Source organism: Pseudorasbora parva, chromosome 2 (assembly GCF_024679245.1).
Source record: "Pseudorasbora parva isolate DD20220531a chromosome 2, ASM2467924v1, whole genome shotgun sequence".
NCBI lineage: Eukaryota > Metazoa > Chordata > Actinopteri > Cypriniformes > Gobionidae > Pseudorasbora > Pseudorasbora parva.
The window spans coordinates 45,537,447-45,550,932 of record NC_090173.1 but is presented as its reverse complement, the minus strand read 5'-3'; the positions used below and the strand labels follow the sequence as shown (position 1 = coordinate 45,550,932).

Genomic DNA, 13,486 nt, shown 5'->3' with positions numbered 1-13,486 from the left:
ACCCCATACAATCGTAAATTTTACAGTACCAAAATCGCATTAGTGAAGGTTACTAATGATCTGTTAATTGCTCTGGCTGCCTGTCCATTTTGATTCTTCTTGACCTCAGTGCAGCTTTTGATACCATCAATTCTTGTTACCTTCTCATATGGAATCTGTGTTTAGCATCATGGAGACAGCATTAAACTAAGTCTTACTTATCAGATCATAGGCAGTTTGTTGCCGTGGGTGGTCCAAAAAAGTCAAAATTTTGCTCAGTCATATTTGGTGTTCCCCAGGGATCTACTCTGAGTCCTTATTTAGTATGTATATTTTCCCTCTTGGTTAACTTCTTAGAACTCTTGGGCTCAAGTTTAATTTGTATGCAGATGACACCCGGATTTACATTCACTCAATACCCGGTGAACCATGCGGCTGTTGCTTTTCTGGAACACTGCATTTCTGAGATAAAAACATGGAAACAACAGAGGTTATGCTTATTGGTTCAATCTATCAGGTGCGTAATGTTGATGCTGATGGCTCTGTCTCAGAGTTCTAAACAAAATTTAAAAAAAAAAAAAAAACTTGGGGTGATTTTTTGATGCTCACTTAGCATTTGACCCTCATGTTCACTGTTAAAACATCCTTTTTTTCATCTCAGAAATATTGCAAGATTGCGCCCCATGTTGTTATTTTCTGTGGCAGAAGAATTGATCAATATTTTTTTTTGTCTTCCCTCATATTGATTACTGCAATACTTTGCTTGCAGGGGTCTGGAAAAACTACCCAAAGTAAATGTCAGTATGTCCAAAATTCAGCCACTAGAATCTTGAAACCAGGCTGCGAGAGCACCACCCCTATTTTGGAATCTCTACACTGGCTCCTTGAAAGGTTTTGTATAGATTTTAAAATTTGAATGTTTACGTATAAGGCCTTGCATAGTCTGGCACCAAATTATTTATCTGAACTTTTAACTGTTTATAGTCCAATGCGTGTTCTCCACTCCTCTGATTCCGGCCTTCTGACTGTTCCCTTAACTTGCTTGAACTCTATGGTGACCAGGGTTTTTCTTCCTGGAACTCTCTTTTTAGACTTGCTTATATGTGATTTCATATATATTTATTATTATTGATTTTTTTTTTTTTTTTGTATATTGTATGTTTGTATATCTGGTATATGTTTATAGTAGCCTATGTTTAGTAGATTTTTTTCCAATGCTTTTTACTTTGTGTCCTTTTGTAAAGCGCTCTTCTCTCCCGGTCATGTGCTATAACTCGAGGGCGGAGCTATCGCGCTTTGTCTTGTTTCTGCACAGCCTCTCAGACGCCAGTCGCTGAGGCCATTCAAATCTGCCTCCATTTTGTTAGCAACTTCCAACGATCCAATCAATCCCCGAAGGACGAAATCAAGCCTCGCCCTACGTTTTTTTTCTAATTTCAGTGGCCGTTTCACTCGGATATACATCACAATAAAGAGAAAAAGACGACCTATACTTCCATTTCATGCCGACTGAATGTTTATTATTACATTTAAATATAATATTCACAATATCAGATTCTCTGCAGAGAGTTTGTAGCCATGACTATCCAAATAAAGCACACAAAACAAATTTACTGGCATTTCCTCCAGAACACCTCTTTTTACCAAATCAAAAACAAACAAAAAACCACAATGGCAAGTGAACCTTTTTTCCTTTTAGAGAGATTAATTGATTCATTAAGTCGTTTGAGAATCACTGAACATTGTGGTGATGTGCAATGTATATTATTAGATAAGGAAAGAGTTTTTTGACCTTCGATGCATGTAAACCTGTTGTTGGAGAACTCCAAAACTAAATAAGGAAACTTTAAAATATCATGATAGGGGCACTTTAAGACATAACCTACTATATTATGGTTAGGTTTGGATGGGCATGTTTACATAATTTTTGTGTGAATTTGTCCATTCAAGCGCAAGATTTGAAAGAGAACTCAATATAATTATAAAAACAATAAGAAATGTTCTTTGGATGAGTGCACACAAATCTTCTCACAGCACGCATGAGTTTCGTGTCTTGCGCTTGAATGTTTAAATTGACAGGGCTTAAATGAGTTTAGTTAAACACGGAGAGCAACTTGCAGGTGCACTATCACAACCTGGATGATGGTCATAGAGCAGGGGTAGTGACCACAGAATCCACAGAATGTGTATCCATTTCAACAGACCATTATATATGCGTCATCAGTTTTGAGATGAACCATGGTGAAAATACGTGCCGAACCGCTGCTGGAGAACAGTAGTTTTATTTTTTATTTTATTTTATTTATTTATTTTTACTGAGAACTGTTACACCCCCTAGCAACTACACTACGTCAACAGTGTTGTCTTCTTTTTTCCATTTCATGATGGGTGGAAACCAGTGATAAGGTGCAATACTGATACACAATGTTGAAGAGTTGTACTGTTTACAATGTTATATTTTCTTTTGACCTAGGTGTTTTATGACGGATTAGGTGAGATTCACCTTGTTGTTCTGATCATCAATCGGATTTTAAAAATCCCAAACAAGCTGAACCGTTGCTTAGTTCCATAGTTGACCCACACACAACACATGTAACATGAAAGTTGAAATGTGGGGAGAGAAATGCTGCGAGGGACATTCTTCACATCAGTCTGTTGTAATAGAGATCCATGCTGGCAACACTTTTAGTGGGTGTTCCTTACAGGCACTGCAGAAGTATGGGAATGCTCTCGGAGTGCTGATTTCCGTGTAGGTGAATAAGGGCGTCCTCTCTCGTGGGTCGTAGAAAGTCACCCTGGACCTGTTCATGTCCAGAACGACTCTCACTACCTGAGGCTCCTTAGTCATAGTGAGAGGGGACCATGGGGCAGTACAGGCTTTATACTCTCCGTTTCGTAGCCTAATGGTCCAGAATCCCTCTGCGGGGGTCAGCACGTGCTTTCCCTTTCGGGTGATGGATCCGCTTGCAACTCCAATGACCCAGTAGGTGTTGTTTTTGACTTCCACGTCCCAGCTGTGTCGCCCGGAGCTGAATACCTCGTAGGCCAGCACCTCCGCGCCTACACTGAAACGCTCCGGGTTTTCTGGGAGTTTAAACGTCTGAGAACAGCACTGTAATGTAGTGAGATCCTCTGACAGGACGAAGCAGCTTGCCGCTGTGTTTGGATCGAGGGTCACTGGAGCTGCAGCAAAACAGTTGTTTGAAAGGTCAATATTGCTAAGAGTCCCATTGACACCAAGTGAAAATAAATTACTAAAGACATCACTAAACTTCCCCAGTTGACATACGAAAATACTGTCAACAGCAAACACAAAACAAAAAACATTTCTCACATTGTTTTTTAGGAATAAAATGTTAACTCATGCAATAATGAGTTGTAAAAACCTTCAGAATATAGATAGGAATAAAACTGTAGGCAAGTGCATATTTCTGGTTAAGTGCAGGAGAAAAATTGCCTTTAAAGAGTGTATTTGAAATCTAGAGACACGCATAAATCAAGTGTAATAAAATAAAGACTTAAATGTGTATTTTGGATGTTTTCTTTCCAATAGTCTGAAAAGACAGGCTCTAAAAATGTACCATTGCATGAAAAAGTAATATTCTTTAATTATTATTTTTTTGTGTGTGACATTATTGACATTTTTATGACAAACCACATTCTTTTTCAAATTTACATTACTGTGATTTTTCTAAAGTCATAATGAATTTGAAAAAAAAAAATCATTTAAATTTTTAAAACATTTTACAATTTAGTACACTTTTATACATTTATTTAATTTAGTATTTATTGCATTACAATAAAGCAAATTAGGTTTTAGTCACGTTATAATGGGCTACTGACAATATTTGTTTAGTCTTAAAAGCAAATTATTGTAATTTTTTTATTATTATTCTTGATCTGGAAATGTATTGACATTGGTTTAAAATTGACATACAAAATTGAAGTACAGTCAAACCAAAAATTATTCAGACACCAGCTGATTGGCTGATTATAATCCATTTATATAGCGTTCTATCAAAGTTATCTGACATTATCAAGATGAATTTGTTCTAAAGACGTGATGAATTAAGAAATCAACTTTTTTTATATCGATATATAAAAAGTCATGGTAATATGAGAATATTCTGTAAGTTTCAGAGCTGAAAACGTCCTTGTTAGTCAAAGTAAAGCTTTTATAGACACCAGGCCCAGAAAACGATCATGTACGGATCTTGATAGCCTCGCCCACCGACCCATGGAGCTGTTCAGATAATGTTAGTCAGCAGCAATAAACATGCCGAAGAAGAAAGCATGATATTGCGCTATTCCTGGTTGTGGAAGAACATAGTCGCTGCATAAGCTTCTTTCGGATCCTACTATTAGGAATGTGTGACTTTATTTTTAATGAAGTTCCAGCTCACGTGGGGAAGACATTATACATGTGTTCGCTTCATTTTACTGCGGAATTGTTTGTAAACAAGTCTCGGGTTGATGCTGGATTTGCAGATATATTGAGATTAAAACAATGCTGTTTCTTCTATATTGGATCTGACAGGAATGGTGCAACACACTTATGTGAATAAAACTTTTTTTTTTTCTTGATCTGCACCGTTCACGCTCTCTTGACTTGACATTTGAAGGGTGTGAGTACGTGTGTGTGCTTGTGCGCAGTTTGCGCTTATATCCACTGATCGGGCGAGCCAAGTACCGGTTTTACAAAAAAAAGATGTTTACAAGCCCTGTGGTCGAGAGAATCATTCCGGTTCCCGTTTTAAAAACAATCCCTCCCTCATGTGAACTGAACTGACAGGGAAGCTGTCAGCTCATAAAAATATGCAAATCTTATCCAATCCTAGCTGTGGGCGTTAACTACCAAATCTCCAGTGCGACACGCCCATCAAAGTTGGATTCTTTAAAAAAAATATTACCATAGTTGGAAATATTTGGGATATTGTAAGAACTCAACTGAACAAAATATAGATTACTGGCCTAGTGGTTTTTGGATATTTTACTGCAAAAATACTACATAGTCCACCTTTAATTGTAAGTAAGTAAGCAAAGATATACAAAGTGAAAGATAACAAATTTGGTATTTTGATACATACGGAGCCCCTAAAGGGACATGGTGATGGAAAAAAATATGATCCTATTTCAATGCTTTGTATTCTGTTGCAAAATGTTTGCGTTCCCCTGAGAAACTTTGTGTTTGCCCACAACTTTCATTCTGAACACAACCATATTGCAAATGAACGCAAAAGCACTTATTTTGTTCCAATTTCCCCTAAAAATCAGCATGTCCCTTTAGGGGCTCCTGAGATACATAATTCACTCACTATATTGAATGATTTCCTTCATTCTTTCCCAGACTTTAAACTTTAATGAACCCAGGTGTTTGGCAATGTCAAGCAGTGAGCCTGTTATCATCTCTGGATCCTGGGGAACTCGCCAGGTTCTGTCAATACAGCAAAGATGCAGAGTTATTCTGGGTCTAGCTCACAGAGCAAATTATACTTGCTAAAATGGAAAAGTTTAAATTAAATTGAAAACTAAGAAAGGATTTGTACCGCTTTATGGTGTCCTTATAATTCTAGATGAAACAAAAGGAAAGCAGATTACAAAAGGTATATGCGTTGTGTTTCTATAATTCCTTTACGAATGTTCACCTTGAGGAATGGTATATCCTGAGATCTCATCTCCTGTTCAACAAATCGAATAGTGTTGCTAAGTGAAGTGATGTCATTCTCCAAATCTTCAATCTTATCATTCATTATCTGCCTCTTCTGATCCTTCTCTTGCTTTAGCATGGAAAGCCTGGATGCTTCCTCATCTCGCAGAAACTGGTGCAGCGCCTCAAACTCCTCTCGTATCTGCCTCTCCGTGTTCTCGGCCTGAATCTGTAATGAGAATGTTATCATTTACTTTTTCTGAAAGGAAGAATTAATTGTCTCCTTCTGTAATTGTTTGCCTGCATGCTTAAAATACCTTAATATGCTCTACTGTTTGCTCACAAGTGAGTTTTGCTTTTCGGAAGAGCTTCAGCTTTTCGTGAAGTGGTTTCAAAGCATTTTTGAGTTCTTCCTATTAAAAGTGAATAAAACGATAACACAGAAAGAATTAGTAACTACTAGATGTGGCCATACTAAATCAAACCTATTTACTTAGAGAGGCCCAGACTTTTAACTTTTCTGTTAAATATCTTTAGGACAAAACAATGGCAAAATTTGAAGGCACCTGCATCCACAAAAAGAATGGACCTTAACCACAATGCTGTCTTAACCCTTAAATGCATGATTGTTTTGCCAATCATTATTACCTATTTGGGTCTTTAGCGACCAGGATCTATATTTAACACGGATGGATCTCTACCTGTCATAACTCTCCTGATATTAGAGTAACAATTGCAGAAGAATAAAATAAAGCATATTTTGTTACCTGTTGGAGATCGGAAGGTTTCAGTTTGAGCAGATGTTTTATGCCATCATCACTGTCCTCGTCAGAGCTCATTTCCCATTCAGCATCTAGCTCATATTCAGGATCTCAAACATATTCTCAAAACTATCATTTTCAACATCTTCAAAATCAATATTTTGATCGCTGACAGCTTCTTCGCCAGGTCCACCTTTAAGTGACAGTGACACTAATATTGGATTGCGTTCAGTATTGCTGCAGTACATCACTGAGCCATTTCAAGTTTTGCTGATGATTCTTTCTATTCTTTTGTTTTCTGCCTGCGGTAACTATGAGTGAAACGTAATTTCATCATTGCGTATCAGACATTGTGGAATAAAGGTGAATTGCACTCAGGGGCGTGGAACTGGGGGGATAAAGGGTACTGAGTAACCAGGGCCCAAGGCAGGAAAGTCCGTTTTCTATACATACACATACATGGTACGGGGGCCCAGCAAGATGGTTTGTACCCAGGGCCCCAAATTTGGTGCTACGCCCCTGATTGCACTTATTCAGTCATCAAAGAATCAATGTTACAGAAAATAAATATATACATGCACTCTTCCACACCCCGACCCTATAAATGTTTTTTTTTTTTTTTTTTTTTTTGAGAAAACTAATTATTGGGAAAAAGGCGTTTTTTTTTAATATTTTCTTGTCATATTATTTATAATTAATTGATTGAGGAATACTAAAAACGTTGATGCTTAATTTTATAAAATATTTGAGGAGGCTAGTGAATGATGTCCTGGGTCACTAAAGACCTGAGGTATGTGTTTAAGGGTTAACTTCTAATACAACTCTTTTTTTCATGATTTAACATTTATAACATTATACTGTTACTTTAACAGCATATGGAAATGGAAATTCAATAGTGGAGAAGGTTACCCTGTCTAAAGAAGTTTACTCTTAAGAAAGTAAAAAAAGGGCTTTTGACATCAAAACAAGATCTTAGGGGTTCAAAGAAATCAGTCTACATATGAAGCTTTAACTGTAAATATGAAGATACACTCTAAAAAACGGTGCTATATAGTTCTAAAAGTGGTAATTTGTCTTCATATCATAAGGGAACCACTTTAAGTGCTGTATAGCACCAAATCTTGATGATTCAGTGGTTCTTCAGTGGTTCTTCACCAGTTCTTTGGGATAACTAAGGTGATATAAAGCACCGCTACCATATACACAACCTGTTAAGCCCCTGTATTATTCTTCAGCGGTTCTTCAGTGGTTCTTTGGGGTGGTATAAAGGTGCTATATAGCACCACTGCTGTACAAAGAACCTTTCATGCCCCTTTAAAGGTTCCTTACATGCCAAATAACTACTGTTGGTGCCATTTAGCACCATTATTGAGAAAGAAATATAATGCGATATGGCAAAAGGAATGCAATCATTTACAAATCTCATAAACATATATTTTATTTACAATATAATATAGATAACATATCAAATGTTGAAAGTGAGACATTTTGAAATGTTACGCCAAATATTGGCTCATTTTGGATTTCATGAGAGCTACACACTCCAAAAAAGTTGGGACGGATAGCAATAAGAGGCCGGAAAAGTTAAATGTACATATAAGGAACAGCTGGAGGACCAATTTGCAATTTATTTGGTCAATTGACACCATGATTGGGTATAAAAAGAGCCTCTCAGAGTGGCAGTGTCTCTCAGAAGTCACCAATTCCCCCAATGCTGTGGCGAAAAATAGTGGAGCAATATTAAAAAGGAGTTTCTCAGAGAAAGGTTTGAGTTTGAAGTTATCATCATCTACAGTGCATAATATCATCCAAAGATTAAAAGAATCTGGAACAATCTCTGTGCGTAAGGGTCAAGGCAAGAAAACCATACTGGATGCCTGCTCTTCAGGCCCTTAGACAGCACTGCATCACATACAGGAATGCTACTGTAATGGAAATCACAACATAGACTCAGGAATACTTCCAGAAAACATTGTCGGTAAACATAATCCATCGTGCCATTCACCATTGCTGACTAAAACTCTATAGGTCAAAAAAGAAGCCATATCTAAACATGATACAGAAGCGCAAGTGTTTTCTCTGGGCCAAGGCTCATTTAAAATGGACTGTGGAAAAGTAGAAAAGAAGTCGAATCAAGTTGAATCAAAATTTGTAGTTCTTTTTGGAAAACTGGGACGCCATGCCATCCGGACTAAAGAGGACAAGGAAAACCCAAGTTGTTATCGGCGCTCAGTTCAGAAGCCTGCGTCTCTGATGGTATGGGGTGGCAGGAGTGTGTGGCATGGGCAGCTTACACATCTGGAAAGGCACCATCAATGCTGAAAGATATATCCAAGTTTTAGAACAAGAGAAGCTCCCATCCAGACATCATCTCTTTCAGGGAAGACCTTGCATTTTCCAACATCCAAAATTTTCCAAAATACCAGAAGGATCCGGGTACTAAAATGGCCAGCCTGCACACTGTAAAAAATTATTTAGAAAAAAAAAGTTACCTGGTTGCCTTAAAATTTTGAGTTCATTGAAATTAAAATTGAGTTAATACAATGAACATTTTTTGAGATTCGACAGCCTTTATTAAAATATTATTAAAAGATTTTGTAAGCATATTGGGTAATTATGTGTGTTATTTCTGATGATGCAGCATGCCAAATTGTGCTATTTTCATGATTTATCACATTTTTTTATGTGGTTCAGATACAAAAATATTTTGAGTTTCTATTTATTAAACTAATTTCCTTCATTGTATCAACTCAAATTTTTAATTTCAATAAACTCAAAATTTTAAGGCAACCAGGTTACTTACTTTTTTAAGTTAAACCAACAAAAACCACCACAATTTTTTTACAGTGCAGTCCAGATCTGAAAAATGTGGTGCATCATAAAGAAGACGCGACAAAGAAAACCTAAGACTAGAAGCCTGAGACCAGAATGGGACAACATTCCTATTCCTAAACTTGAGCAACTTGTCTCGTCAGTCCCCAGACATTTGCAAACTATTTTAAAAAGAAGAGGGGATGTCACACAGTGGTAAACATGGCCTTGTCCCAACTTTTGTTTTGTTTTTTGTTGATTTGTTGATGCCATGAAATTAAAAAAAAACTTATATTTCCCTTAAAATGATACATTTTCTCAGTTTAAACATTTGATATGTCATCTATGTTGTATTCAGAATAAAATATTGAAATTTGAAACTTCCACATCATTGCATTCTGTTTTTATTCACAATTTGTACAGTGTTCCAAATTGTGAAATCGGTTTTGTACAAACTACAAAGTACCATGCTGAAAATATTCACAAATTAACACTGGAATGGGAGTGTGCAGTTTATCCGTCAATCAATTGTGTGTTAAAGTTGTGCTAACTACTTTAATGTGCACACCCCTCTGACCCCCTAAAAGCCATTGTGCAATTCTGCATCCCGGTTGTATGGCCATTAGCAAGTTGAAATAAAATTAAAATTCTGAATAATATGAAGTTGAGATACCATAAGTGAAACAAGATGCCACAACATCTTGCTTTCCTTTTTTAAGTGTTGTGTGATAAATGGGGTCCTAATATGTCCTTGGTCTTGACCTTAAAAGATTTTTAGATTCTAATGAGGAGATACTAGTGTATACTTTCATCAACTCTAAACTGAGCACATGGGCATCTGGTTTCAGCCATACAAGGAGGGCTCATCCCTAGCATGAACTTACCACTATTAATAGTCTGATAATATACCCAGCCAAGAATCCATAAATAACCATTTCTGAAGTCCTAAAGAGCAAGGATGGGTGCCCGAATATTTTTGGTTTCCCTCTTGTCCTTGAATTGATGGTGCAATTGTTGAAGATATACATGGGAATCAACACCGCCTGTAAACAAATGTCAAACATAGATGCAGACAACCATGATTCTGTATGCAGACATACCTTACAGTCGTGTGAAGCTTCATTTAAGGGATATAACCTGTGACTCTGGTGGTTGGCTGATGACTTGCATTTGCTACAGGTGGGTTCCAGGTCCTCCAAACAAAAAAGCATCAAGGTCTCACCATGATCCTTGCATGAAAGAGGGTCATTTTTGCAGCGCTCCAGAAAGCCCTCACAGGTTTTCTCAAGCACGGTGTTGACCATGAGCTCCCCCATAGATGAGGGCTGACAGCAAAGAGGGCATTCGCAAGATCCTCCACCAATCCACAGGTTCTCCAGACAAAGTTTACAAAAGCGATGTCTGCAAAACAGCACCACAGGCTTTTGCAGAATACTTCCACAGATGGGGCATGACAGGTCATCTGCAAGATGTGATTGCTTGGTGGCCATTGCTCATTTGAGCCCTTCATTTCCCAGATGGGAAACACAAGAGGATACTATGCCTCCCCTCCCATTTAAGAATACCCTTTGGGGATCGGTCTTTTGATTGGCTACAGTATTCACTCTAGGCTGACACATGATATCTTCTGACGAATGCCGAAATATCCCATTATGTAACATCAAGCTCCTGGAGAGCGATTTGATCCTGGCACTGACGCAAGACGAAATATGTTAAGACTTTCTCATTCCATTGGAGAAGATAATATTTGCTGCCTTTTAAGAAAAAAGAAAAGACAGGAGAAAAAACACTGTCCAGAAGCTTGGACTATGGACATAGGCTTAGTACTGCTGTGAAAAAGTTTTTGCCCCCATCTGATTGTCTGTATTTTTGCATATTGTCTTCCAATCTTTAACCAAAACCCTTTCATGAGCCTTTATGAACAAACATGCAATATTTTTTTTCCTGCATTCATTAAAGAATTATACATTCAGCACTATTTGAAGTTATGCTGCCAATGGAGGTAACAATATCTGGTCGCACCCCCATTAGCAGCAATAAATGCAACCGAATGTTTCCTGTAGTTATTTATATGAAGGAATTTTGGCCCACTCCTCCTTGCAGAATTTGCTTCAGCTTAGTGTTCAAACATAAACTGTGTATTTCAGTTCTTGCCACAGCATTTCATTGGGGTTTAAGTCTGGACCTTGACTAGACCATCTCAAAAGTTTTGTTCTGACCCAGAGACCCAGCTGGGCTTCCTGGAAAATTATCAGAATTCATAGTTCTTTCGCTGACACCAAGATGTCCAGTTCTTGAGCAGCAAAATATCCCCAAACTATCACACAAGTACCGCCGTTTTTGACAGGCAATTTATTTTCAAATGCAGGCCAGAGAGGCCTGCTCTGGGGTACTTTGTGACCCCTGGATAATTTTGCTAAAGATTTTTGCGGGACAATTGTTCATTGAAATAGAGATTTTAGATTTTAAACAGCCTAACTATAAGAGATGAACTATTCCAAGCCATATATATTTGGATAATATGACTCTGACTGTGCTTTAGTGAAGCCTTAGGGTAAATCCACATGACAACGATGTACAAATAAAACCAGAAACATTTTTCCCTTTCATTTTTTCTCATACACACGTCAACGTTGTTTAAAGGATCTCCGTTTACATGAATCCATGAAAACAATGGCGATGTTAATTTGTAAAGAAACACTACGTGCCTTTTCACTGAAAACGTAACGCGCATGTGTAGTGTAAATTGTGCCCCTAAAAATATGGTCTTCACCATCAGACTCCATCTATAACCACCTACAATCCATAATGAAATCTGACCATATACAATGTTAATGATGTGCACAATTTCAGGGACAAATACTTTTTCACAGAACAATAAATAGGCCTACCAGTGAAATATGTATAAAGACAGTCCCTTTAGACAATGTAATACAATTGTTGGTATTGTTAACATATTGAGTGTATTTTGCTAATTAAAAGATTGGGATACACAAGATAATTAATTTTGATTAATGATTTCTTTCAGGCATTGCTCTGCGGGGTAAGCTTGAATAATCTGATGCAGTGTTTTTATTATATCTCTATCATTGAGCAGTGCTGAATTAATACCTTTATTCTTTGCTCCCTGCACTTTCTGAGGTGGGATCCAGAGGCCTCTTGTCTGCAGAAGGGACATTGCGTCTTCCAAAACTGCTGACAGCAAATTTCACAGAAGCTGCACCCGCATGAAATACAACAGAGGACCACTGGAACGCTGAACACTTCCCCACATGCTGAACAAGAAGGGTCTTCCTCTAAGAACAGTGGATAAACCTCCATTTACACTCTTGATATAAGCTGAACTGAATATGTCTTCCGTCCTAACTGGTATGGATAAAAATACCGCTGCTCACTGTGTCCCTCATTCTCTGGACTCTTGACCTTTAGACTTGGCTTCTAAATGTATACGATTGCTATACTGAAAACATGTGATATGCAGAAACAGTTTGTATATTGAGATCTGATGTGAAGATAGGGTCTTGATGCCTTCCATGTAATGCATCCTCCAAAGACAGCGTTGTTAAGATTACGGGCGCAGCCAACAAAGGCAAGGGCAGAATCTGAAATCGACCCCTAAACCCTCATTCCCTATTCCCTATGCAAGTCCACTAATATAGTTCACTTGAAGGAGTGAATAAAAACAAGTGTTTGAAGTCTGACAGCCTATGAGTGTAGCACACATCATTTTTACACTTGTCATTGTGGTGTAATGTGGGATTGATTGAGTGCACTCAATAATGTCCACTGGTTTCAGACACCACTAAAAATGGCTGTCCCTTCAAATAATGCCCTATTTAAGGGTATAGGGGTAGATTTTGGATTCAACCAAGATCTTCAGGATTACTTGATTATTAGGCAGGTGTGTCTGATTAAGGTTAGAACTAAATTCAGCATATGGTCCAGGTCACAGAATTTTAGCCCTGATAAAGAACAGACTAGACAAAGGTCTTAATACTGGCAAACAATCAGTACAGAAATAGTAGTTTCAAGCCATTCTCAGATCATCATGGAGTGCACATTCTGAATATCTCACTTATTGGAGTAGGTCAACTCTTATTAGAATAAGTTTATTCAGCTGTGACACTCCATCCAACGTGTACAGTGCTGGCTTTGAAACCCCTTACAGTACTGCACCATGCTGTCACCCAGTGGCCATAATGCGGCATTCTTCAATTATTGTATCTTTTGTGATGATGAACTACTAACAATGTGTTTCCAGTCATGTTTGTAGTTCATATTAACGTTG

At 37.7% G+C, this 13,486-nt stretch overlaps 1 protein-coding gene across 3 annotated transcripts; it reads right to left on the bottom strand.

Moving 5' to 3' along the window:
• Positions 1-534: 534 nt before the first annotated feature.
• trim35-13 (tripartite motif containing 35-13) lies at positions 535-12,898 on the bottom strand. 3 transcript variants are annotated; one of them, XM_067429016.1, is made up of 7 exons: positions 12,310-12,389; positions 10,299-10,599; positions 5,944-6,039; positions 5,625-5,855; positions 5,526-5,548; positions 5,295-5,413; positions 535-3,162 (listed from the first exon to the last, which is right to left on the bottom strand). In XM_067429016.1, the coding sequence occupies exons 2-7, from the start codon at positions 10,512-10,514 to the stop codon at positions 2,627-2,629; spliced, it is 1,221 nt and encodes a 406-aa protein (XP_067285117.1). In that variant the 5' UTR covers positions 10,515-10,599; positions 12,310-12,389; the 3' UTR covers positions 535-2,626. The 3 variants fall into 3 exon arrangements, with proteins under 3 accessions (XP_067285117.1, XP_067285118.1, XP_067285119.1); XM_067429017.1 differs by lacking the exon at positions 10,299-10,599 and having other exon boundaries at positions 12,310-12,898; XM_067429018.1 differs by lacking the exon at positions 12,310-12,389 and having other exon boundaries at positions 10,299-10,704.
• Positions 12,899-13,486: the final 588 nt, after the last annotated feature.

Bases quoted from the DNA above. Each gene is read 5' to 3' on its own strand.
- trim35-13 (XM_067429018.1), bottom strand. From the start codon at position 10,688: ATGGCCACCAAGCAATCACATCTTGCAGATGACCTGTCATGCCCCATC. The intron at 6,040-10,298 runs GTATGTCTGCAT...CACTTTTAATAG, and splicing joins AAGCTTCACACGACTGTAAG to GAAGAACTCAAAAATGCTTT. The intron at 5,414-5,525 runs GTACAAATCCTT...CTGTATTGACAG, and splicing joins TATAAGGACACCATAAAGCG to AACCTGGCGAGTTCCCCAGG.